The 27,417-nt window shown below is 43.8% G+C and overlaps 1 protein-coding gene across 2 annotated transcripts; it reads left to right on the forward strand.

Annotated features, from left to right (window-relative positions):
• The first annotated feature begins 130 nt into the window (after positions 1 to 130).
• LOC146683855 (rab3 GTPase-activating protein catalytic subunit-like) lies at positions 131 to 27,127 on the forward strand. 2 transcript variants are annotated; one of them, XR_014917710.1, is made up of 8 exons: positions 131 to 244; positions 12,611 to 12,776; positions 13,767 to 13,866; positions 16,197 to 16,289; positions 16,430 to 16,602; positions 17,211 to 17,299; positions 17,443 to 17,553; positions 26,571 to 27,127. XR_014917710.1 is itself a non-coding variant. In XM_085446794.1 (7 exons), exons 2-7 carry the CDS (start codon positions 12,621 to 12,623, stop codon positions 17,459 to 17,461), a joined length of 630 nt encoding a protein of 209 aa, XP_085302920.1. In that variant the 5' UTR covers positions 131 to 244; positions 12,611 to 12,620; the 3' UTR covers positions 17,462 to 18,434. The 2 variants fall into 2 exon arrangements, 1 of the variants encoding a protein (XP_085302920.1); XM_085446794.1 differs by lacking the exon at positions 26,571 to 27,127 and having other exon boundaries at positions 17,443 to 18,434.
• The last annotated feature ends 290 nt before the right edge of the window (positions 27,128 to 27,417 follow it).

Raw genomic sequence — 27,417 nt, forward strand, 5'->3', positions numbered from 1 at the left:
AGAACGATGCCACCTTGAAATGAAACCGAAAAAAATATTGAAACTGAAAAAAATATTGAAACTGAAATAAATGTACAGCGCGGCTGCAGTCACGGACAAACTTGCATGTGTCTGTTCGGGAATGGCAGATGCTGAGAGGTCCAGCGTTTACATTACCGGCTATTTCAAAGTGACAGCCTGAGGTGTTCTTCAGTAAATTGGACTACCAGACAGGAGGACCTGAGGCCCCACCGTATTATTTTCGGTAAGTTAAATGTGTGTGTAAGCTAATCCGTAACTTAGGTCCTTAGGTGAGCACTCGGCTGTCGGGGAAACTTGTTTTGTAAAGTTCGTTTAGCTAACCCGTGCAGGTGAATGAATTTACCCTGACTAAAGAAATCAAGAGAAACGCACCGGGCTGCTCAGTGACTAACCACGCTTACTGTACTTTCTTTATGAGCAACAGGCTGGACTCTGCTTCTGCTCCTGTGCAGAGCTGATTATTAAATATGTGCAAACAGCAGCATGTTTTCTGTCGCTTTCCACATGTGGAACGACATTAACGCCAACTTTTAAAAACCTGCCACTTCAGTAACCCCTCATTAGTCAATAGCTACGGATTAAATAGCAAAGCCCGATACTTATGTACTGAAACCAACTACTTCCGCTTGGCAGCTTAAGTTAAAATGTTAATTTTTTCCTCTGATTATTTTTTTAGCACTGACTCTGTATATTTTTTGTTTGTTGCAAATATTCAGGTTAAAAAACTGTCCGAATTATATTTAATGAGGTATGTTCACAAAGTCACATGTGCAGTACTCTGTATAGCTTGCATCCTTTAGGACAAATAATTTGAAGCATTAATATTTCTTGTTCAATACTGAGCTGATAACACCTCCGTATTGTCATGGCCCTGGGTCATGTGACCCAGTATTCTGAGTTTCTTGGTGTTTTGTTATTCTTTTTAGTCTAGTTTCATTTCGGTTTATCTAGTTCAGGGGTGCCCAATCCCGGTCCTCGAGAGCTACCGTCCTGCAGCTTTTAGATGCATCCCTACTCCAACACAGCTGAATCAAATGGTTTGATTACCTCTTCAGCATGCCATCGTGTTTGGCAAAGGCCTGATAACAAGCCATTCATTTGATTCAGCTGTGTTGGAGTAGGGATGCATCTAAAAGCTGCAGGACGGTAGCTCTCGAGGACCGGGATTGGGCACCCCTGATCTAGTTACATTCTGCCATGTTTCATGTCCAAGTTTTCTTTGTTTGTCAAGTTCATGTCACGTCTAATCTCCATGTTTTCTGTTTTACTTTGAAAGTCTGTATTCAATGTCAGTGTATTCAGTTTCATTTCTCCTGTCCTGTCGTTAGGTTCATGTGTGTCAGCTGTGCTCCCATGTGTGGCCACTTCCCCTGATCATCCCTCATGTGTATTTAGTCTCTGTGTTTCATACAGTCTGTGTCGCGTCGTCTGTGTACTTCCCCCCGGTCAAGTTAAGTGTTTTTCAGGATTCTGTGCAGTTCATGTTTGCCATTTGGTTTATGTTGTTTTTCATGCAGCCGCACGATGAGGTTCCGTGCAGGTCATGTTCATGTCTCTTTCGTCACGCCACTTGGTTCACAGTTTCCATGCATCTGCACAGCATTCTGTTCACAGTGATCATAGTTATGCCTTTCAGTCAGGTTAGTGTTTTTCCAGTTTAGGTTTTTGGTTAGTTGCAGTCTCAGTCCCTGTTATGTTTTGTCTACTCCCTTCTGCATCAGCCCAAATAAAGGCTCGCTTTCAGTTTAAGTTTTCCTTAAAGTGTCCTTAAGTGTCCTTCCCAGCGCTCATGAGACTGCTTTGCTGCACTGTGGTATGAGGTGCTAACCTGTTGACAGTGTTAATTTTAAAATGTATTCCACCAAAGATAATAGAAGTAACATATTCTGAATACTTTACAACTACATGAATATCCTATTGCTGTGTGATTTATTACTATTACCGAAGGTTACTCTCCATACCAACACCAACTAGATGTTTAAATCTTAATATAAATGAGTAACAGTAGGTGCACATTAGGTAAGGCTGCACTTTTTGCAGTGATCTCGTAAATAAAACAGGTCCGCGGCTCCGAACCGTAGTAAAGGGACCTCTGGCTAATACGTTGGGGTCTTTTTTTTTTTTTTTTTCCTGGATCACCTGTTGAGAAAGAAAAAAGAAAACAAGCAGAAGAAGACTAGAGCAATAAAATAAACAACACCATGATGATCTATGGGAATATAACAGTAAATACTAAATGTTAAACATTATTGTGCAGCACGTAAGATCGACAGCGCACAGTGTGCTTTAAGGTAGGAGCCAAAAAGGAGCAGAGCAGCGGCGTTAAGGACGTCCTCGCCGTACCTGGGTCCATCAGGTCCTCCAGACGCGTGAGCAGTTTGGTGAGTTTCACCATTTGCTCCAGGAGCTGCGCCTGGATGACGGCAGATTCCAGCAATACCACCGTCTTTCACTCGCCCAGTTTGAGGACCTGCTGTCCCGCGTTGGTCCCAGCATTGCCCGCCTTGACACCAACTACAGACGCTCAATCCCACCTGCAGAGCGCCTGTCCATCTCCCTGAGGTTAGTAAAAGTGTTTAATACGGTAGTCCTTTATTGATACCTGTGCTAACATGGATGTGCTATGCTATCAATGAATGCTGTCGGTGTTTACTGATAGCAAGCTGTGGTACGGAGACGACTGTTTATAATATTTCTAGTGATACTCGGGTCTCATCAAGTCCCGATTTACAGTGGGGCAAAAAAGTATTTAGTCAGCCACCGATTGTGCAAGTTCCCCCACTTAAAATGATGACAGAGGTCAGTAATTTGCACCAGAGGTACACTTCAACTGTGAGAGACAGAATGTGAAAAAAAAAATCCATGAATTCACATGGTAGGATTTGTAAAGAATTTATTGGTAAATCAGGGTGGAAAATAAGTATTTGGTCACCTCAAACAAGGAAAATCTCTGGCTCTCACAGACCTGTAACGTCTTCTGTAAGACGCTTTTCTGTCCCCCACTCGTTACCTGTATGAATGGCACCTGTTTGAACTCATCATCTGTATAAAAGACACCTGTCCACAGCCTCAAACAGTCAGACTCCAAACTCCGCCATGGCCAAGACCAAAGAGCTTTCGAAGGACACCAGGAAAAGTATTGTAGACCTGCACCAGACTGGGAAGAGTGAATCTACAATAGGCAAGCAGCTTGGTGTGAAAAAATCAACTGTGGGAGCAATCATCAGAAAATGGAAGACATACAAGACCACTGATAATCTCCCTCGATCTGGGGCTCCACGCAAGATCTCATCCCGTGGGGTCAAAATGATCATGAGAACGGTGAGCAAAGATCCCAGAACCACACGGGGGGACCTGGTGAATGACCTGCAGAGAGCTGGGACCAAAGTAACAAAGGTCACCATCAGTAACACACTACAACGGCAGGGAATCAAATCCCGCAGTGCCAGACGTGTTCCGCTGCTGAAGCCAGTGCATGTCCAGGCCCGTCTGAAGTTTGCCAGAGAGCACATGGATGATACAGCAGAGGATTGGGAGAATGTCATGTGGTCAGATGAAACCAAAGTAGAACTTTTTGGTATAAACTCAACTCGTCGTGTTTGGAGGACGAAGAATACTGAGTTGCATCCCAAGAACACCATACCTACTGTGAAGCATGGGGGTGGAAACATCATGCTATGGGGCTGTTTTTCTGCCAAGGGGACAGGACCACTGATCCGTGTTAAGGACAGAATGAATGGGGCCATGTATCGTGAGATTTTGAGCCAAAACCTCCTTCCATCAGTGAGAACTTTGAAGATGAAACGAGGCTGGGTCTTCCAACATGACAATGATCCAAAACACACCGCCCGGGCAACAAAGGAGTGGCTCCGTAAGAAGCATTTGAAAGTCCTGGAGTGGCCTAGCCAGTCTCCAGACCTCAACCCCATAGAAAATCTGTGGCGGGAGTTGAAAGTCCGTGTTGCTCGGCGACAGCCCCAAAACATCACTGCTCTCGAGAAGATCTGCATGGAGGAATGGGCCAAAATACCAGCTACTGTGTGTGCAAACCTGGTAAAGACCTATAGTAAACGTTTGACCTCTGTTATTGCCAACAAAGGTTATGTTACAAAGTATTGAGTTGTATTTTTGTTATTGACCAAATACTTATTTTCCACCCTAATTTACGAATAAATTCTTTACAAATCCTACCATGTGGATTCATGGATTTTTTTTTCACATTCTGTCTCTCACAGTTGAAGTGTACCTCTGGTGCAAATTACTGACCTCTGTCATCATTTTAGGTGGGGGAACTTGCACAATCGGTGGCTGACTAAATACTTTTTTGCCCCACTGTAATTCGATTTATGCCGTTATCAGTGTTTGAATGATAGCATGGCTGTGGTGTCATATCAATGTATGCTCTCGCTGTTTGCTGATATCAAACTGTGGTATGAGGACCACTGTGGGTTAATCTTTGTAGTGATACTCACTCCTTTCTTTTTATTTAGACCTGGTTTAATTCTGGGATAGTTGAATATTTGTATATAATCCCAGCAGACTGTTTTAGATTATATCTAATATATATCATGTAATTATCCTTGTAATTACAAAAGGTTTTATGTAAGATTTATGTTTTGTAATTTAAATCTGACATCACAAAAGTATTTTGGAATTTGAATAATGTATTTTGTAACTGCAGCATTTTGTCCAGGTTCCTTGCCACCGAGGACTCCTTCAGGACCATCGCATTCAGTTTTCGAGTTGGCGTGTCCTTGGTGAGCCAGATCACCCCCCAGGTAGCGACGTCCATCTGGGACTGTCTAGTGGACGACTTCATGGCTGTGCCTTCAACTGAAGACTGGCGGTGCATTGCAGAGGGATTCCAGGAGCGCTGGAACTTCCCTCTCTCCCTCACAGTAGAGGTTGTATCTGCGCTCCATGGAGCTCCGTCCTGAAATTGCGGAGAAGTGTGTGAAGGCAACGTGTGTTCTCCACAATTTTCTGTGCTGTTTGGACAAGAGAGGGGCACCTGCTGTGAGGGGTGTGGCACCTGCTGTGAGGGGTGTGGCACCTGCTGTGAGGGGTGTGGCACCTGCTGTGAGGGGTGTGGCACCTGCTGTGAGGGGTGTGGCACCTGCTGTGAGGGGTGTGGCACCTGCTGTGGTGGAGCCGTTGCAAGGCCTGGGTCGTGTAGCAGCAAACAACTCCTCCAGAGAGGCTGTCCTGGTGGGGGAGAAGTTCATGGCCCACTTCTCGGCGGAGGGAGCCGTGTCTTGGCAACCAAAGGAGTAGCCTGTTTGAAGTCTGAGTGACTTCCCCACAACGGCTCTTTTGAGAGCCACCCACAAACCTCTAAAGAGTGTTCCTGTCTTTTTTAATTTTTCTTAATAAATGGAGCTCTACTCCAAAATAAACTAACCTCTCTTTACTCTCTTAAAGACATATTTACATATAATTGTTACACAAAGTTTTGGCTGTCTCACCTTGTTTTGGTACAATCTGCCAGGTGTAACAATTTTTAATCATGTTTTTGCTGGAGAAGTGCAAGGTTTTAGTCAACACCATCAGACACAAAGAAATGTAAAAATATATATTTTAAATTAAGTTGTTTCAGCTATTTTGACTATTACCAGCTTCTCTGTTCTACTGTTTATGCACATATGTTTTCAAAGTAATTATACCACATTTAAAAGTAAGATTGTTTTGGCTTTTTATTATTAGAGTTAGGCAGCACGGTGGTTAGCACTGTTGCCGCACAGCAAGAAGGTCCTGAGTTCAATTCCAACATCAGGCTGGGGTCTTTCTGTGTGGAGTTTGCATGTTCTCCCCGTGTTTGCGTGGGTTCCCTCCGGGTACTCCGGCTTCCTCCCACCGTCCAAAGACATGAAGCTTGTGGGGATAGGTTAATTGGATAATCCAAATTGCCACTAGGTGTGAATGTGCGAGTGAATGTGAGTGTGAATGGTTGTCTGTCCCTGTATGTTGGCCCTGCGACAGACTGGCGACCTGTCCAGGGTGTACCCCGCCTTTCGCCCTATGACAGCTGGGATAGGCTCCAGCGCCCCCCGCGACCCTGAAAAGGATAAGCGGAAGCGAATGGATGGATGGATGCATGGATTATTAGAGTTACAGTCATACATATTTTCAGAAGCTTGTATTTAATCTCCATAAGAAACGATCATATTTAGCAGCGTGAAAATTACATATTTATTTAGAAAATTACGTATTTTTATTGGAAGATCATGAGGGAGGAAAATATATGGTTCTTCAAAACAGAAAAATAAACAAAAAATCCATATTATGGAGTTGACAAGTGGTGACACATGAGTAGAAAACAGGATATTATTTCTTTCAAAATGACCATTAAACCTTAACAACCTTTGTAATATCACAAGACACATCATAACAATTCTGTTTTTGCACATGTCAAGTTCTACATCTTAATAGTTCACCAGCAAGTAGCTGCCTACTGCTCCTTGATTCCTAAAGTACTCTGTGGTTGTGTGTTTAGACGCTGCTGGACTTTCTCTCCTTTTGACTCTCTGTGCTTGTTTCCAAAACCTTCTCTTCTGCCTTTTTTTCTCTTCCTTTCAGATCACTGATGTTCTTTATTTTTCCCTCTTTCACTCTATTTCTCCATCTTTCCCTTTATGAGAAACTCAGGCTGGCTGTTAATTTTTTCTCTACTTATTTTTTGATCATCCCTGTTCCTTCTCTTTTGTTCCTCTACTGACAGCTTCCTCTTTGCTATTCTAGCCTGAAATGTACCATTTTGTAATTGCTATAATTTTTCTGAAGCATATGCATTTACACATATTAAGGATGAATATTCACAACACAAATATGTATTAAGCAACAGAAATGCTATCCGGTCTTTAAGTCTGATGTCATTAGCCGTTTCCAGGTCCAAACTCCGCTGCAGATCCCAAAGTCAAAGGAACTCTGCGGCATCACTGAGAGTTACAAACTGTCTAAATTCTTTCATCTTTAATAAAATGATCAGTGTGGCTGTTTTACCAGGTGTAACATCCAGGCATCCATGAAAACAGAATATATGAAATTTAACAGAGTTAGAAGTTAGCTCGCCGGTTTCCACCTTAACACCAGCTCTGCTATCACTTCCAACATAAATGAAGACAAAACTAAACAGCACTGGCGTTTGTAGGGTTACTGATGTTGGACTAGCTGGTGTATAATGATGTGCTACGTGATTGCTAGCAACACAGCTATGTTAGCGTAACATAAACACAGTGAAACTTTTTTCCACTTGATAAAAGTTAACGTGAGGGTTCCCGATGGTTAGGCTGACAGTGATCACTGACTGTTTTTAGGGGCTTGTTCAGATTAAATAGAACAAGATAAAAAAGAATAAAAACATGTTAAAACACAACAGCCTTAATAAACACAGAGTAGTTTGGACCCGAAAGCAGGGTTCATACATCATCACTTAAAAGACCAGCTCTCGGGGCAGAGATAGCTCAGTAGATAGTGTTTGCCCCATGATCGTTGGGCAGGGCTCTAGACTAACTTTTTGCCATGGGCGTACGCGTACCGGCACAAAAGTTAGGCGCACACAAGTTTTATAATAATTTATATAATATAATGTGTTTTTCTGGATACACTGTGCTTTTTCAGCATTCAAAGATTGATGACACCGTGTCAGAGCACTGGCTATGAATTTCAGAAGGATCAGGCCTTAACTTAACAGAAAAGTTAGCAATAGTTCTTTTCCTGTTACAGCTACATCCACTTCTGTCGTGCCCAGGCTGCTCACTAGGGCTGGGTATCATCACTGATTTCTATAATCCATTCGATTCCGGTTTTCAAAGTCCCGATTCGATTCAACTTAGCCTCAGACAGTCAGAAATATTATAATTCTGATCATTTATCAGTACTGACTTCATCAGAATTGTGAACATCACAGCAGATTCCTTTGTGTGAAAGTAACTGAGAATAAAACACAGAAAAACATGAAGGAGATTTTCCTGGTCTGGCTTTTTATAGCAGATAACCTTAAAAATATTCTACAATGTTCTGCATATAAAGTTAAAATTTCTTCAGTATTGAACAACAGAAAAAATAGGCTTTCTTGAAGAAAAAGACAGTAGCCGACAGCACTGTAAACAACGGTAGACTGGTGGGTAATAAGCGAATAAATAATACAGAAAACAGAGATTGGAGACGGGAAACTGTTCTTGAAGTACAGAGAGAGATAGAGAGAGAGCTAGCTGTGCATGGATGTGATTTTAATAGTCGTGGAAGCAAAACAGCAAAATTCAGCTCGGTGAATTTTGGTTGGAGAGAGACAAAACCTGCAGCTCAGAATCAGCGCAAAAAGACGTAAACACATCGCGGACCGGACGCATCAGATTCGCTAAGCTCCGACAGCGTGTCCGTCTACGGGCCGTCGGGTGAGAAAGCCGAGAAAGACAAAGTTAATTCTGATGGGTCGGGTCCGCTCTGTGTTTACGTCTTTGTGTGGAGTCCGTGTACCTGCTCTGATTTGCTGTTTGGTTGTTGTTGAACTGGTTTTGTGAGCTTTAATCTGAGAATCTGGCGTTTCTGGCAAAACACAGTTATATTTAAAAGTCGATTCAGGATTTAATGAATTGATATCGCTTTATTCAAGCTACTCACCTCCCACTTCCACCTGCACTTTCAACTGGACCACGGCCAATCAGAGAGGTCCCGCCCCTTACTATCTCTGATTGGTTTAGTCCACGATAGGGACAAAATGTGTGTCTGTTGTTGACCACAGGGAAGGTTGCAGATTTTTTTTTTTTTTTTTTGCTACCCGAACAGTTGGTCGCACAGGTGCAACCAAATATTTTTTTTTAGTCGCACCACTGAAAAATTTGGTCGCACTCTAGAGCCCTGTTGGGGGTTCAAATCCACCAAACAGCGGCTATCCTGAGATACCCTTGAGCAAGGTACCGTCTCTACACACTGCTCCCCGGGTCATGGATTGGTAGCTGCCCACTGCTTCACTGAGTAAATGGGTTAAATGCAGAGGACTAAGCATTTTCCTACAGGATTAATAAAGTATACATTAACTATGAGATTCAAGATCAGGCAAATTCCATAATATTCGACACATCTGTAAAGCAGAAATATCAGTAAAATGCACAGGAAGTAATATGACTGAAATAGTAATAAAAATAATATAATTAGTGAATAGGACACTTTTGTGACATTTGCCAAAATCATTAGAAAAAGGGTCAACACCGTCAGGCAAAAATCCTGATGGTGCTGACAAAATACCCTACTTTCTCTCATAGCACGTTTTTCTGACAGACGCCATCTTGTTGTTCATCAGTTGCTTATGGCCTCTACTGTGGTGTTGATGCACTATGGTTGTGACACAGAGTTTTATCAGAAAGGTATGCAATAAATGAAATAAAAATTAAAAAAACTCACCAGAGCAGTGACCTCATGGCATGTGTATCAAACAGGAAGTGGTAAAGGGGTCCTCACAGTGTAAGTTGCCCACAATAATTCCTGATTTTTTTGTACTTTTTAAAAAATCTGATGGTGTTGACAGAAACTTTGGACATGTTTTGTCCCTTATCTCAAGAATCACTGATATATTCTCAAAATCTTTCATAAACTGCCTGCTTTTCAGGAATGAGGTGGTAATTCGATTTTGGAGCAGTTCTTGAGCCATAACCAATGATGAGCAGCTTTCCTCACTGTCACTGGTACGGTGCTGCACTGATGCCTTCCTGAGAGCCAATGCAAGCACAAAGAGTTAAGTCAGCAGTTTTTTGATGAGCTTTCAATATTTCCTTTAACTAACGGGGAGTGAGGTCCTTTTATCTCAGGCATGTCAGGAATACTGAAACCTGGGCTGACTGACCTGACCACAGCCTCTATGACTTCAGCATCACTGTGTCCTTTACACAAGAGGCTGACTGGCCCACAGATCTTGACACCTCTCCTTACTGTCACTTCTTGAAGCCTGTTTGCTGCTGTAGGAAACACGTTTTATGGAGCTGTCAGCTGACTCGGCGATGTTCTGTTCACTCTTTGACACACCCTGCTAATTGCTTATATTAACATCTCTTGGCTGGTCTGAGAATGGGTTGGCGTTCCCCGGACAAGCTGGAGGAGGCTTCTCTGCTTGGGCTGCTGCTGTGTTACTGCTGCATTTCTGCTCATCAGACTCACCTAATGAGATGGCTGGAACTGTTTCTTTTTGGCGAGGTGTCTGATGTCAGCTGGCAGTGATGATGATGATGCCACTCGAAGCTGCTTTTTCAAGTTTGATTCAGTTAGTCTTGAGTGGAAGCGCCTCTTTGCAAGAGTCAGTTTTGAAAAGACCTGTTCAAAGTGGTACGTTGTCCCAAACAGAGATGCAAATTTCAGGGCATGTCTCGCCAGGATGGGAAAAGCCTCAGCATGAACGTACAGTTTGTGAAAGTCCAGCAGAGAGAGGCTGTTATACTTAGCTTTGAGCTCGTAGTTGTTTTGCAGCCCAATTATTTCCACTTGGAAAGTGTCTGGCACAGATGGTTGCACATTAAACGGCGTAGCAAACATCTCCAGTTCCTTTTGGATATTCTTCACATCTTGAAACCTGTCATCAAATGCCTGAATGAGTTTTGCACAACGACTGTTGTTGTGATTTGGCGCTACACAAATAAAATTGAATTGAATTTAGAATTGTCCCTATTGCCAGTCTTGGCAGCCGGGGGTCAGTCCGCCAGGGCCTCCGCTCCTGGCCGCCACCCGGCACACAATGCACCCAGCTCGCACTGGAACGTTTCGCAGCCGAGTGTGAAGCAGCGGGAATGAGGATCAGCACCTCCAAATCTGAGGCCATGGTTCTCAGCCGGAAAAGGGTGGAGTGCCCACTCCGGGTCGGGGATGAGTTCCTGCCCCAAGTGGAGGAGTTCAAGTATCTCGGGGTCTTGTTCGCGAGTGATGGGAGAAGGGAGCCGGAGATCGACAGACGGATTGGGGCTGCAGCTGCAGTAATGCGGACGCTGCACCGGTCCGTCGTGGTGAAGAGGGAGCTGAGTGTAAAAGCGAAGCTCTCCATTTACCGGTCGATCTACGTCCCTACCCTCACCTATGGCCACGAGCTGTGGGTAGTGACCGAAAGAACGAGATCGCGGATAGAAGCGGCAGAAATGAGCTTCCACCGAAGGGTGGCTGGCCTCTCCCTTAGAGATTGGAGCCTCCTGGGCGCCTCCTGGGTGAGGTGTTCCAGGCATGTCCCACCGGGAGGAGGCCCCGGGGCAGACCCAGGACACGCTGGAGAGATTATATCTCTCGGCTGGCCTGGGAACGCCTTGGTATTCCCCCGGATAAGCTGGAGGAGGTGGCTGGGGAGAGGGAGGTCTGGGCCTCTTTGCTTAGGCTGCTGCCCCCGCGACCCGGCCTCGGATAAAGCGGATGAAGATGGATGGATGAATTTAGAATTTGTTTGTTTTATTTTATTGTGAAAGAACTATAGAGGAAGCGACCACCTTTTCGCACATGCGTAGAAAAACATCCTAATTTCCTGAACCGATCAGGCAGCCAAAGGCAACAACATGGCTGCTGATAGCGATGTGAGTTTGTTTTGTAACATGTCAGTGGTCGTGTCCAAATTCATGGGCTGCATCCTCCTGAGGACCCGGCCTTCGCGGTCTATGTGGGCCGGGTCCTGAGAAGGTCGGGTAGGCCGGAAGTAAACGGCTGTTAAATTGGACGGTCTCGCCTTCGGATTAGCGTCACTGCTGTCTCGGTGGAGTTTAATAAACTCGGCCGTCTGCTCCTTGCTGTCTAAAATATAACAGGACACTGGAGTAAACTCTCGACCATCTCACACTTCTGTTTAATCAGTTTTCTGTTTGACGTTTATTCAGCTGTGTGAAAACCAAGGAGGAACCCACCTGGGGGATTAATAAAGTTTTATTTTATCTAATCTAATAACTTTAATCTCAGCCAAACCGATTTACTCACGAACAAATAAAACACTGAAAAAAGTCCAACAATAACATTTTTAGGTTGTCTAAGTGACTTATATATCACGTTTAACCTGAGTAGCGAAAGTCTGCGGTGATCTGAATATGATGTGCCGGGAGTTGTGCCGTTCTCTGCGGCTTCAGTGACCCTCGAGCTCCCGGCTAGCTATCGAGCTGGTGGGTAGCAGACGTGTAGGGACCTTGCTCAGGGGTACCTCAGCTTAGCTTTTCACTTGATTCAAACCCCCAACCTTCTGATCCCGGGGCAGCCACTCTACCTACTGACCTATCCCTCACACACGTTTACATCGTTGAACAAGTCTGTGCCACAGAGCACGCTGCATCGCTGCATCGCTGCATCGCAGCAAAGAATGGGTTTGGAGGATTTTTTTAGAAGTGATGAATTGCTGCAGCCCCAGATTACGCCAATGAACACAACATATTAAAACCAGTCTGTGTAGCACTCAGTGGTCCGTGCAGTGACAGTGCTGACATACATGCCAGTACAATGCAGTTCTGCAGCTTGTTGCTCTGTGTTTCAGTCGGACTGTTTAGTTTAGCTGGATTGTTGCTGGTTGAGAGAAACTGAAGCTGGATGTCGGGCGTGTACCAGAGATCCTGCTAGTAATGCCTTCTGCTGTTTATCTTGTGTTCAGTCAGGTGCCGATGTTTGTGCAGATCCAGCAGAAGTGGAGGCGGATGTATGCCGGAGAGTGCAAAGGACCAGGCGTGCGCACCGACTTTGAGATCGTTCACCTGCGTCGAGCGCCCGTGCAGTACAACCACCTGTCCGGCCTGCTCGACATCTTCAAATCTAAGATAGTAAGTGCTCTGGAACAAACATCTTTATATGGATCATATTTCAAGGTTGTTTGTTTGTTTTTAATAAAGAAAAATTAAAATTGTGCAGCCACAGAGCGTCATGTACCCATGTTCTACAAGTATCACCTCAGCATCCTGTTCCAGACGATTTTAGGACGATGTGAATCCTGTTAAATGCAACTAATAATCATAAAAGCATCCACGAAGTGCATGTAAATGTATTTTCTAAAACATTTATTCATCTGGTTTTTCCTGCTCATGTACAGTCTCTCCTCCTCCTCCTCCTCCTGCTGTGCTCTGACAGTCACACAAAAACTGTATTCAACTTGAAAATAACACAAACATCTTATCTTATAATAAGAATATATTCTTGTAATAGTTCGTCAAAGAGCAGGTTGATAACAGTACAGCACACTGCTTAGTTATGTGAACATTGGGAAAACAGAAGAGGAAGAAGAAGACGTCTAATTCTGTGTAAATTCGGTTTCTGGATTTTTGTGGAGTTAATTTGTGAATAAAATAAAGACTGTTAGGAAGTGGATGTCGGTTTAATGATCAGTTTGTTTGAACTTTGTTTATTCCTATTCCTGGAAACACAATGGATTCCCAGACATCACGTTGTTTAACCCTTTCATGCACAGTGGTCTGCAGCTATTCAAAGGCTGTTTTCTTGTATTTGTGTTGGTGTTGATGGTAAACTTGCACAGAAACACTACACACTGATGTCTCCATACCCTTCATAAGTCAAAACCGATGTTGTCCACCTAAGTGGACATTTAAAAAATGAAGTTCAAAAATCTTATATTCATTCCTAAAGAAGAATAAAAATCCTGATTGATGTTGTCATCATCCACACATGAGGGTTAAATGTGTTCAGTATGTTCCCAGAAACAGCCGACAATGACGAGGTGTAATCCACGCCTGTACAGAGAGATTAATGCTGCAGCTTGTTACCATAAACATGAGCTGATGTCTTCCTGTTGTCATCAGGGTTGTTCCCTGTTCCCTCTGCCTCCAGTCAACATCGCCATTCGCTTCACCTACGTGCTCCAAGACTGGCAGCAGTATTCATGGCCACAGCAGCCTCCAGGTAGGCAGTACATGTCATGTCATTAATACACAAATAGAAAAATGTAATATTATTATTAAGAAATTATTAAATTTTTTTTAAATACATGTCAGCAAGTGGCTGACATCCAGAAACCCTGCCAGTGGCTTTTAGGAGTCGTGTGTGTGATGCAGGTCATGTTGTTGTTTCCTGTGGAACGATTGTACCTGCTGGTTCCAGGTCGTTCTTCTGATAAGTCTTTTCACTCGTCTGTCTGAAATCGTGTGGGGAGCGCTTGGTCGTGGCTGGTTTATCGTAAATAAATAAAAACCCTGCAGGGGCAACGCCAGGTTTATGGCCCCAACAGTGCTCACTGGAACCTTCAGTAACTTAGAAGTTCTTCTGTAGCCGATGCCATCAGTCTTAAGTGTGCAAAGGTCTTGAGAGAGCTTGTTGGTTTTACCCATCATGAGACGCTTCTTGTGTGAAACCTGGCTAATGAGGCCATAGTTGGGACTGAACCGGCTGATATTAATTTGCACTAAGTGGCAGGATTGCTCTGTAATTACTCATAAATGTGTCTTTTTGCACCTTTCTTTCTGTCCAATACATTTCCCCCGTGTCATTCTTCATTGTTAGACGTCATGTATGGACATCTATGGTGGCGCTGGGTGATATGAGGAAAATGTAATATCACAATATTTTTTTGCTATATCACAAAACACGAAATAAATCACGATATGTTTAAGTTATTTTCAACCATATAGGATCTAAATTTGCACTTATTCAAACCGACCATTCAGGATGGTTTTCTATTGTCAACATAAAAATGATCTGAATGAACTGAAATGTTTTCTTTTAACCATCAGCTGCACACAGAGGATTTTCACAGATTACAGTATAATCACAGTAAGTCTCTTTCTGTGGTCAACACTAGACTTTAACATCAAAAGATCACAGCAACAAAAAACGACGTCAAGAAAAAAATCATGAGTCAAAATAAAACGACTGAAATGAAAAAGCTGCTCTGTTGTTCTTATAAAAATGGCAAAATAAAAAAAATGGATGACATCAAATTACAGAAACAAGTCGAGACAGTGACTATAAAACAGTTTATTTAATGTTTGCTTGGTGTGCAGGGAGACGTTGACATGCAGGGTTTAAAACATCATTTCTTTTGCAGCGAGATTCATTCTCTCACCGTCTGAAACTCCTGATGTCGCCATATTTTTACCTGTTCAGTTCAGTTCAGTTTTATTTATACAGCACCAAATCACAACAACAGTCGCCTCAAGGTGCTTTATATTGCACAGTAGATCGTACAATAATAGATACAGAGAAAAACCCAACAATCATATGACCCCCTATGAGCAAGCACTTTGGGGACAGTGGGAAGGAAAAACTCCCTTTAAACAGGAAGAAACCTCCAGCAGAACCAGGCTCAGGGAGGGGCGGAGCCATCTGCTGTGATTGGTTGGGGTGAGAGAAGGAAGACAGGATAAAGACATGCTGTGGAAGAGAGACAGAGATTAATAACAGATGTGATTCAATGCAGAGAGGTCTGTTAACACATAGTGAGTGAAGAAGAAACACTCAATGCATCATGGGAATCCCCCGGCAGCCTGCGTCTATTGCAGCATAACTAAGGGAGGATTCAGGGTCACCTGGTCCAGCCCTAACTATATGCTTTAGCAAATAGGAAAGTTTGAAGCCTAATCTTGAAAGTAGAGATAGTGTCTGTCTCCTGAATCCAAACTGGAAGCTGGTTCCACAGAAGAGGGGCCTGAAAACTGAAGGCTCTGCCTCCCATTCTACTTTTAAATACTCTAGGAACAACAAGTAGGCCCGCAGAGCGAGAGCGAAGTGCTCTAATAGGGTGATATGGTACTACAAGGTCATTAAGATAAGCACAGAGGAAACTATTTCTAAGCTAAAATTCATGCATCAAATGATACGCAGCAGATAAGACGGATGTAATCAAGCTACCGATAGAAAGAACATAGTAAAGGACAAATAAAGTGTCTTTTTTTCCTCATTGTTCTATGTGTGGGCCTCCTACTTCCTCCCACAGTCCAAAGACATGCAGTTAGTGGGGACAGGTTCATTGGGGCCCTAAATTTCCCACGGTGTGAATGTCTGTCTCTGTGTTTGCCCTGCGGCAGACTGGCGACCTGTCCAGGGTGTGCCCCGCCTCTCATGACAGCCCCAAGCACTTTACATGTGATGTAAAGTGGACTTTTCTTTTGTTGCCACGTCCATGATTTAGAAAATGTTACACAGATGTTGTCCTGCTTCGCTGTGCTGAAGCGTGTGCTTCATGAAAAGTTTGAATAAGAAAATATCAGGTCAGTAACTGTTTGTGTTCCCTGTAGGTGAGGCTGTGACAGAGCTCTTTAAACTCTGCTGTAGGACTGAGTGTACAGAGGAGATTCCTGGAAGAGGATACGCTGAAGATGAGGGCAAAGGTCAGGTTCCTGGCTTTACTTGTTGAGTGACCATACTGCATTCTGGAAACGTGCGTAGCTTACTGGGAGATCTGGGCATCTGTGCTGACCCGGGCCTCAGCAATTGAACAGAAACTCTTGGATGTGTTTGTCGTCTGTAGAAAACAGTGATATCAGCTCTGCTTTGTCCAAGCTGACCGAGCCAGCAGCAACTGTGCCCATTTCCAAACTGTCTGTCTCCAACATGGTGCACAGTGCCCGGAAGCACATTCGCCGCCATCGACGCATCGATGAGTCGCCCCTTAACACCGAGATACTCAATTCTGTCCTTCTGGTAAGAGTTAATCATGTAACCTGTTTAAAAGGCATTAACTAGTCGGAGTTGACTAATACTTGACTGAGTTTTAATGGTTTCAGCTCATTTTATGAGGAAACTGATTCTGACAGAAGAGGTGTGGATCCCGTGTTAGGAGACGGTGAGCGTGATATTCAGAGCAGCAGAGACCTCGGAGCGTGTGGTAGTTTGACTCGTACTGATGTGGCTCCTCTGCTTCTTTTCACAAACAGTTTTTCCTTCCTGGTTACTGTTGAGCCCGTCACACTCAGCAGCTCGAGCTCGAGCTAAGACAGCCTTGAATCTTAAAACTACAGCCGTAATTGCATTTATGTCTTAGAGTGCTGGCCACAGATATTGATCCCATCTGACAGCAGCTCAGTAAAGCACAAGAGCGTCATCTTAAACAGGATATCAGGCAGCGTTCTTATTTTTATTGTCTACTTCTGGTCACATCCTGCTTTTGCCACTGAGCGATCAGCATCCTGTGTTTTATCATGAAGTGATGACTACGTGAGCTGCACTTGTTTAATTCTTCTAACATCTAGAAAACAACAGAGTTTCTAAATGACAGACTTATTTATTTGTGTTTGTGTCTCTGTTTCCAGATGCTGCTGTGGAGAAGTCTGACTGTAAGAATAACACTCAGCTGTCCAACTCCAGTGGGACATCGGAGCAAGAGAAAACCTCTGATTATGTATGTTTGCCTCTTCACCACTCGCACACTCAAGGTTACACTCAGGTCAGGTCCAATATAAGTTTCAGAGTGAAGACAGGCTCAGTGCTGTCAGTACTTTGTCAGGATTTTTATTGATTTCATGGTCTTTTCCCTCGTTGTAGAACCTTTTCCACCAGCTGAAGTCGGCCCCCAGTGACAGTCTGACCTACCGTCTGGCTCTGTGTGTGTGTCTGTTCAACTATTACTACGGTGGGCTGCGGGCTGTTCTCTAAGTAAATATATTTCTAAAGGTGCTTTGATGTGAAATTATCACCAGATGTCGGTAACAACACTTCCAATCCAGACGTGCAAAGGAATCAAACCACAGATGAAGTTGTGTAATAATACAAAGTGACACAGGGACATTTATTTATTACTTTATACAAATGTTGGTGATGACAGTTCATGGCAGCGTCTGTATGGAGAAACCAGTCCCATCATTGCTCATGACTTTGACCCACTCACCACACAAACAGTCTATAAATCCCGAATGCTCCGTGGATCCTTCCCACAGATTCAGCTCAGGTGATTGGCTGGGCCGTTCCAGCAGCTTTACTTGATTTCTCTGAAACCAACCGTTTCCATTGGCTGTGTTTGTGATCATGGTCTTGCTGAAACATCCATCCTTGTTTCATCTTCATCATCCTGGTAGATGGCAGCAGATTCTAATCAACAATGTCTCCATTCATCCTTCCTGGAGTTATGTTTAATGTCTCAGTGCTGTACGCTGAATAAACAGCCCCCCCCCCATGATGCTCCCGCCTCCAGACTTCAGTGTTGCTGTGGTGTTTTTGGGGTGAAGCCACCCAAACATGGTGTGTTTACAGCCTTCAAAGAGTTCAGTTTTGGTCTTTTGTGACCAAACTATATTAAAGATAAAGCATATTGTTGTACCTATGCATTACACTGGAGCAGAGCTTACATACACTCAACAAAAATATAAACGCAACACCTTTGTTACTGCTCCCATTCCCCATGGGATGGACGTAGAGACCTAAAATTCATTCCAGATACACAATATAACCATCCCTCCCAAACAGTGGTCACAAATCAGTCCAAATGTGTGGTAGTGGGCACATCTGCTATATTGAGATAATCCATCCCACCTCACAGGTGTGCCACATCAGGATGCTGATCTGACATCATGAGTAGTGCACAGGTGTACCTCAGACTGCCCACAACAAAAGGCCACCCTGGAATGTGCAGTTTTGTCTCACAGCAAAATGCCACAGATGCCACAAGCAATGAGGGAGCGTGCAATTGGCATGCTGACAGCAGGAATGTCAACCAGATCTGTCGCCCGTGCATTGAATGTTCATTTCTCAACCATAAGCCGTCTCCACAGGCGTTTCAGAGAATATGGCAGCACATCCAACCGGCCTCACAACCGCAGACCTCGTGTAACCACACCAGCCCAGGACCTCCACATCCAGCAGGTTCACCTCCAAGATCGTCTGAGACCAGCCACCCAGACAGCTGCTGGAACAATTGGTTTGCACAACCAAACAATTTCTGCACAAACTGTCAGAAACCGTCTCAGGGACGCTCAACTGCATGCCCGTCGTCCTCATCGGGGTCTTGACCCGACTCCAGCTCGTCGCCGTAACAGACTTGTGTGGGCAAATGCTCACATTCGATGGCGTCTGGCACGTTGGAGAGGTGTGCGCTTCACGGATGAATCACAGCGCTTTGTGTTCTGCGTCCTGATTGGCTGCAGACTATTGTTGATCTCCTCCGTGCCGTCTCTCCTGTACAGTACAGAATCGCTTATTCATTGGTTCATTAATGATTCATTGATGTTGAATTATCTCTCAGCTGCTCTGTTCTCATGTGCTGGACCTGAAAACACGGTTTGATCTTTGGTTTCTGTAATACTGGACTTATTTGTCTACGAAGGTTTGAACTTTGAGAGCTTAAACAGGAGAGAAACGTGTGAAAATGTTCATGTCGGTCTGAGTGTATAAAGTGTGTAGTGACGGGTTTTACCTTAACACATCTATAATAATTGTAAAAAATAAAGTTGGCTACTTCAGATTTCACCAATCGCAGGTTATTTTTAGAACGTAACTCCCGCGATAAACGAGGGAGCGCTGTATACAAATACTGAGAAGTATAAAATTTGAATCCTGTCTCTCTCTGAGGTGCGGGGGGAAAAAATATCGACAAGTCGATCAACATCATCTACAGATACATTCGACATCTCGAGAAATGTAAATCGCCACTTGATTCGTCCATTTGGTTGAAAAACCCGACCTTGAACAAGGAGCGAATATCACACCGGAAACTAAGCGCTATGCGCCGGAAGTAGCATATGCTAAGGCGCACAGGTCTAAGTTATAGGTCTAAGTTCCCCATAATGCACTGGGTGTTTCTTCTTCACTCAACATGTGTTAGTACACCTCTCTGCATTCAGTCCGTCTGCCCCTCATCTATCGATGGATGTTAGAGGCTTTGGTTCCCACTGTCGCTCACAGATGGTCACCTAATGTTTCCTGTGTAACTGCAGGGTCTTTGCCTTATAACATAGAAGCAGCTTGAGGTAACTGTTGTTGTGATGCTGTGTGTGTGTAATAAAGCTCCCTTACTGACAGTGGGTCACCACAGCTTGTAGCTCCATGTATTTGATGCGGCACGTTTGCCCTCGCTGACACAACCCTAAAGGGATTTGTGTGTATGAATAAAGTTTATTGTTCATACAGTTCATTGCTGTATGTCTGTGAAAGGCTGAATGAGGGTTGTAGCTCCCTCAGCAGCTGTGGAGCGATGGAGATGTGGTTGGTTAGACACGCTGCTTTAGTTTACACTACAAACCACACTCACCTGTTTACACTCCTTTTGTGTTACAACCACCTTGTTACACTCAAACACCAGATGATGCATCTGAGCCAACTAAGGATTCACTGAGACTGAAGAAGCTCGAGATCATAATGTGACCAAGTGGTCGGCGGGGTTATGCACAAAATAAATAAACTTGACAACGCCACCTAGGGGAATTACACCCCCAGGAAATATATTTAAGAAAAATAAATAAAAGGAATAAAAGAAGACCGCACAGATTCAAGGATGCACACTGAGGCAGGTTGGCTTCCAATATTAAAACAGTTTTATTTATAGAAATAAATAAAATATTATAAATAATATTTTATAAATAAAATATTAAAAGTCAAGATGTAGCGTCATTATTGACAGTGTCCTACAGTAAAAATAAACAATCGTGGAACTTGGACTTACCAGCAGCCGTGGAACCAAAAGAAAATCACACCAAAAGAATCACTGCAGACCACCCAGTGCTGTACAAAAGAAAGTGTGAAAACGACCCACCACCTGAGGTCCCAGGGCCACTGGCTCGTCCTCCTTCACTGAAATAAAACACAGAAAAGTATGTTAAAAGAATAAAAGGACACTGAGCGTCAGGCTCGCTACAAATCATAAAAAGACTAAAACACACTTTAATAACTTTAATAAAAGAAATCACACACACACACACACACACACGGGAAAGGCTTATTCCCCACGGGTCAAACTACCACTCGTGCTGGTAATAATTATTCTCAGGCGTAGGCCGGTCTGGCTCCCCACCGGCTGAGACCGGCCACCCAGGCGATTTAGAGTCCCAGCACGACACTCGGGCAGAGAATCACTTCAGCCCGATCACAGAAGTGTGGGTACGAGCAACAGTCCAGGGTAAAATAGAACACCAGGCGAACCCAAAAAAAAGGTAAGCCTACTTAATAAAAACAAGATAAGACAAAACAAGACAAGACAGCAGACTCCACCAAGGAGGAGTTCACAACAGCAACTGAGAAGGCAGTCCACTCTTCCAATTTAGGTTGGACAATTTACCATGGAGAGGTGAGTACAGCAGTGAACCCTGAAACAGATAAGTGTAACCTTAAACTCTTATAGCTATGAATGCTAATAAAAGTAGTTCTAACAGCTTACCCCAGGACCGGAGGCACTATACTCTCATTGGTGGAGATACCACGAACACCTCTCTCCGCAATGGCAGAATTAAACAGACTGCTGCGCTACAACAGGCCGGAAAAGGATATTAACACCAATTCCAGTATTCGGAGGGAATCCAAGGTTAAGCGAGAGCATACCTGTAGCTGTCGTATAATCGGCTCTTGCTGATCAGTCCGTCGCAGTACGCCAGCATTTACTGCTGTATCGTACCAGAAGCTCGGGAGGAATTAATCCAACAAGACATCGGCTTAGCTTTATACAGGCTAGCGCCACCCTGCAATCAATGTGCAGGTGGGTTCCCAATTAACCCGATCACCTGATACAAGGAGCGAGTGCAGTGGAAAGAGAGCGAGGGTGGTAGAGCGAGCGAGAGAGAGAGAGAATGAGAGAAGAAAAACAACGGAAGGCGAGTAGCCCATCTGGCTACAATAAGAATTTGAGGCTCAGCTGATACAGTATCATAGGAGAATCCAACCATTGTATGTCAAGAGACTATAGGCAGTGAAAGCTCCATCTGGAGGAGGAACGACGTGGTTCAGAGCGTTGCCTCCTGCAGCTGGTGACATGTTCAGATTTCAGCTCTGTCGATTAGAAAGTCTGTTTTTGTTTTTCATCTGTGTGTTGCTCTTTCATCCTTTTCTTCTTCCTGTTTCTTGCATCAAGCTGGCTGACTTCACCACTGATGAGGTAACCATGAGCAGTAAGCCTCGTGTCGCTCACAGTTACATTTAACATAGTGCGATAAACACACTCAGTCATTATAAGGTACATCCTCTAAAGGTTCACATAACAGACAAACAGGATAATAAAAATAATCTGGTTCTTTGCAGCATCCTCAGATGAACAACACACGACATTATTACACGTCTCAGTATTTGTTACACTGAACACAAATATAAACACAACACTTTTGTTTCCATGAGCTGAACCGGATCCTGACTGGTTTTGCGACATGTGTGTCATTGTGCTACACATGTACGGCATATTTCAGAGTGGCCTTTTATTGTGGGCAGTCTCAGACACACCTGTGCAATATTCATGCTGTCTAATCAGCACCTTGACATGCCACACCTGTGAGGTGGGATGGATTATCTCAGCTAACGAGAAGTTCTCACTAACACACATTTAGACAGATTTGTGAGCAGTGTTTGCGAGCAATGTTCCCTGTAATGTTTCACGTGTCTGAACACACAAACTCCCTGAGCGTCCCTTGGACCACTGTGAGCAACAGCAGACGTGTGCACTGTGGTCACACCAGCATCCAAGAATACTTTTACACAACAAGACTTCTTCAAAAAAGTAACTGAGTTTTGCAAACAGAGTTTTTTGCAGCTGTTTACCTAAAAATGCAGCTGAGGTGTTTTTTAAATAAACATTTCAAACTATTTGCAGAACAATCAGCTGTTCTGCATCAAATCTGATGCCACACAAATTATTTGTGCCGCTGCAAAAAATAATTTCTGTCCACTATGAGATGAAGGAGAACAACAGCCTGATACCTGCAGGCCTGACAGCAGCAGATGTGTCACTGCTGCAACACCTGTAAACCATTGTTCTGACACACACAACAAAACTATTGACTACACTACACACTAACTACACACTAACTACACTCTTAACTACACACTAACTACACTCTAACTACACAAGATTTGTGCTAAACTTGGCAATCGCATCTCAAACACGCCGTCACTCCTAAAACTTCCCCCTTCCTAAACAACTAAATGTCATGTTGCCATATCATTTTTTGATTGGTCGACATGGTGCATTTTTCCACCAATAGGAAAGGCTGGTGGGGGTTTGTTTTGGTGTTGTTTTTGCTCACAGGCTTTCGAGCGTTTTCCTTATAAAACGGCGTTTTTACCGTTTCTTCCTGCAGTAAATATAAACAACGACAGTATTCAGGAAGAAAACCAAACAATGCAGATATTTTATCATAACTCTGGTTTTACGTGGCCGATCAACACAATTCAAAAACTGGTATAAAGTCCACACTTTGTCCGTCAGTTGTTCCGTCTGTCCTGCTCACATCTCCAATGGTTGTACACGTTGTCATTAACGTGGCTTCACTCCACATCAGCCGCTTTGCTAAAACACCGGTGTCGCACATAAGGACGCTGTCATAGCCTGTCAGCCACGTTGATCAGCTGCGTATATACGAATGTGAATCGCGTGATTGGCTGGACTACGGGATAAGGTGGCCTCGTTCTGATCCCATACGGGAGCAGCCAGTCACTGACTAACACTGCAAAACAGAATCGTTAAAGTTTTCATTTTAATTTCAATTCAGGTGATTTTTCTTTTTTTTTTTTTTTTTTGTGCGCAACGCAGATTTTCTGTGCAGAGACCGTGCCAGCAGTGCGCAATTGTGCCAGCAGTGCGCAATTGTGCACGCGCGCAGCTTAGAGGGAACATTGCTTGCGAGTGTCGGGTCTTTTGTGTTTGTAGAAAATGTTTCATATCTTTGAGTTGAGCTCATGGAAAACAGGAGCAAAAACAAAAGTGTTGCATTTATATTTTTGTTCAGTGTAAATGATAAAACATCAGGTTTGACCCAGAATACAGTTTGATCCACATGATGGCGCTGTGAAAAGTGCGCGCTGTACTGGTGGCACCAGTGTCCCCAGCCCACAGACCAGTGCTGCCACTAATCGAGTTTCAATAACAGCATCTAAATGCTGTTTAAAGGTGGACTTCATCTGTCACACAGGAGCAGTTTGGCTTCGCTTTGCTTAAATAATGACCTGGTGTATTTCTGTATACACACCTGCTAAGGATCAGGTGACTCTTATAATAAAAGGTTAATACGTAAAACCTTAAAAATAAAAAGGGCTGTTTTTAGCAGTATTTAGGCTGCAGTCTGTGTATTATGTCCATGATATTCTACAGTGGGGCAAAAAAGTATTTAGTCAGCCACCGATTGTGCAAGTTCCCCCACTTAAAATGATGACAGAGGTCAGTAATTTGCACCAGAGGTACACTTCAACTGTGAGAGACAGAATGTGAAAAAAAAAATCCATGAATCCACATGGTAGGATTTGTAAAGAATTTATTGGTAAATCAGGGTGGAAAATAAGTATTTGGTCACCTCAAACAAGGAAAATCTCTGGCTCTCACAGACCTGTAACGTCTTCTGTAAGAAGCTTTTCTGTCCCCCACTCGTTACCTGTATGAATGGCACCTGTTTGAACTCATCATCTGTATAAAAGACACCTGTCCACAGCCTCAAACAGTCAGACTCCAAACTCCGCCATGGCCAAGACCAAAGAGCTTTCGAAGGACACCAGGAAAAGTATTGTAGACCTGCACCAGACTGGGAAGAGTGAATCTACAATAGGCAAGCAGCTTGGTGTGAAAAAATCAACTGTGGGAGCAATCATCAGAAAATGGAAGACATACAAGACCACTGATAATCTCCCTCGATCTGGGGCTCCACGCAAGATCTCATCCCGTGGGGTCAAAATGATCATGAGAACGGTGAGCAAAGATCCCAGAACCACACGGGGGGACCTGGTGAATGACCTGCAGAGAGCTGGGACCAAAGTAACAAAGGTCACCATCAGTAACACACTACAACGGCAGGGAATCAAATCCCGCAGTGCCAGACGTGTTCCGCTGCTGAAGCCAGTGCATGTCCAGGCCCGTCTGAAGTTTGCCAGAGAGCACATGGATGATACAGCAGAGGATTGGGAGAATGTCATGTGGTCAGATGAAACCAAAGTAGAACTTTTTGGTATAAACTCAACTCGTCGTGTTTGGAGGAAGAAGAATACTGAGTTGCATCCCAAGAACACCATACCTACTGTGAAGCATGGGGGTGGGAACATCATGCTATGGGGCTGTTTTTCTGCCAAGGGGACAGGACCACTGATCCGTGTTAAGGACAGAATGAATGGGGCCATGTATCGTGAGATTTTGAGCCAAAACCTCCTTCCATCAGTGAGAACTTTGAAGATGAAACGAGGCTGGGTCTTCCAACATGACAATGATCCAAAACACACCGCCCGGGCAACAAAGGAGTGGCTCCGTAAGAAGCATTTGAAAGTCCTGGAGTGGCCTAGCCAGTCTCCAGACCTCAACCCCATAGAAAATCTGTGGCGGGAGTTGAAAGTCCGTGTTGCTCGGCGACAGCCCCAAAACATCACTGCTCTCGAGAAGATCTGCATGGAGGAATGGGCCAAAATACCAGCTACTGTGTGTGCAAACCTGGTAAAGACCTATAGTAAACGTTTGACCTCTGTTATTGCCAACAAAGGTTATGTTACAAAGTATTGAGTTGTATTTTTGTTATTGACCAAATACTTATTTTCCACCCTAATTTACGAATAAATTCTTTACAAATCCTACCATGTGGATTCATGGATTTCTTTTTCATATTCTGTCTCTCACAGTTGAAGTGTACCTCTGGTGCAAATTACTGACCTCTGTCATCATTTTAGGTGGGGGAACTTGCACAATCGGTGGCTGACTAAATACTTTTTTGCCCCACTGTACATTACAGTAAAAACAGTAATTATATAAAGAACAGATGGATCAGGATCCTGTCTGTGTCTTTACTATGATCTCAGCTGATAATGAGGCTTGAAAGAGACATGTTTGAACTTTTGCATTGATCAGACAAATAAGCCTGCATGTTTGCATGAGCTTTAACTGTAAAACATGAAGCCTTTATTATTAAAAAAACAAAACCCTTTTAGTGTCATACAGGTAAGAAAGCAGCGAAGCGTTTTTCTCTCTAACAGATGTTTCATCTGTTTTCTCTGCCGTTGCTCTGATGGGACCTGCAGGGTGTTTTTGGTGACGTGGAGGTTTGCACAGTTGCTGCCTGTGGTGTGTGTAGAAATGTTCATGTTCTAGTCCCACTGTGAAGCACATAGACGTGTCCTGACTTCCTGTCTGTCCCACACTCTGTCTCTGTTTGTTGCTGCCAACAGTACAAGTCATCTTTGCAGATTTTACTGAATTAACAAAAACATATTTACTGAAAGACTTATTCAGTAAACATGTTTGTTACACAGACTGAAACAGAGATCCCTGTTTACGCTCATAGAAAACGAGCCTCTGTTTTACTTTATTGAAATCATTTCTAATCACAGACAGGATCAGCAGCGTGCAGCTGCAGTGAGGTGTTAGTAGAGGAGCTGTGTTTGTGAGCTGTAGTCTGGATCAGGTCTCTGTGGGAGACTCGGTTACAGTACTTCTGAATATCCACGTGTCCACCTCACACAGCACATTTCTTCAGAATCGGTTGCTGTTTGCTAACATTTGACCTTTGCCCTTTTAGGCTGCCCTTCTGGCGCCCGTCGATGAGGACTTGGGATCTGACAAGAAGCAAACTGGGGGAAGTAGCAGAGTACCAGACTTCCCTCCTCCAGCAGGCCGGGAGATCTTGTTGCGCACCTGTGTGCCGCGACCAGCAGCGTACTCCAAGGCGCTGCCTCAGCGGCTCTTCTGTGTCCTGATGAGGGAGGAGTTTAGGTTGACCGGAGGCTTTTCCACAGACACGTCCTCCTTTTAAGTCCCGTGAACAATTCACACCTGGGATGAAGATAAGTGAAGGACACAGGATGGAGACTTTCACATGTATGAATGTGGCCATGGAGTAAGATCATAGAAATACATTTCTTCATTTGTTTGCTTTATTTGTAAGAACGGTGCAATATTTCAGCATCTACGGCTCGCCCAAGCTTAAAAGCAGGAAGCAGTATATTACTGGCATTGATTAAGAAGCATTTATGGCTTTGTCTGGAAATATGTGAAACTAAATCCTTCTGTGTATTCATAAATCTGCAGCTTCCTGCAGCTGTGATAAAACAGTTTCACACTAAAACCTTCATTTTACCTTCAAAGCTTCTCTTGATGCCTTTTTAAGGAAATGAAATTTGTCGTTAGGATGGAGTTCCCCATCCTGCACTCACCACACGCTAACACAACCTTCTCAACTCTGATATTTAGTAGATTATATTTCAGTTGCAGGGATTGGTCCTGATGGTAAACATGAGAGTCGGTGAGGACTTCATGGGTCGTTTCAGCTGAGCTCCATCCTCCAGCATGTCCTGCTGCTGGATTAACACACAGCTGTTTGTTTGCATCCAACCAGAACCAGACCGTGCAGTTCTTATTCCTGTTCA

Source organism: Copadichromis virginalis, linkage group LG22 (genome assembly GCF_057382275.1).
Source record: "Copadichromis virginalis isolate Kocher_CV1m ecotype Utaka linkage group LG22, C_Virginalis_male_GT1.1, whole genome shotgun sequence".
NCBI classification, from domain to species: Eukaryota; Metazoa; Chordata; class Actinopteri; order Cichliformes; family Cichlidae; genus Copadichromis; species Copadichromis virginalis.

What these genes read in the sequence shown, in the direction of transcription:
- LOC146683855 (XM_085446794.1), top strand. Translation starts at nt 12,621, where the DNA reads ATGTTTGTGCAGATCCAGCAGAAGTGGAGGCGGATGTATGCCGGAGAG. An exon ending in ACATCTTCAAATCTAAGATA is followed by an intron (nt 12,777 to 13,766) that starts GTAAGTGCTCTG and finishes TGTTGTCATCAG; the next exon opens with GGTTGTTCCCTGTTCCCTCT. An exon ending in CGCTGAAGATGAGGGCAAAG is followed by an intron (nt 16,290 to 16,429) that starts GTCAGGTTCCTG and finishes TGTCGTCTGTAG; the next exon opens with AAAACAGTGATATCAGCTCT.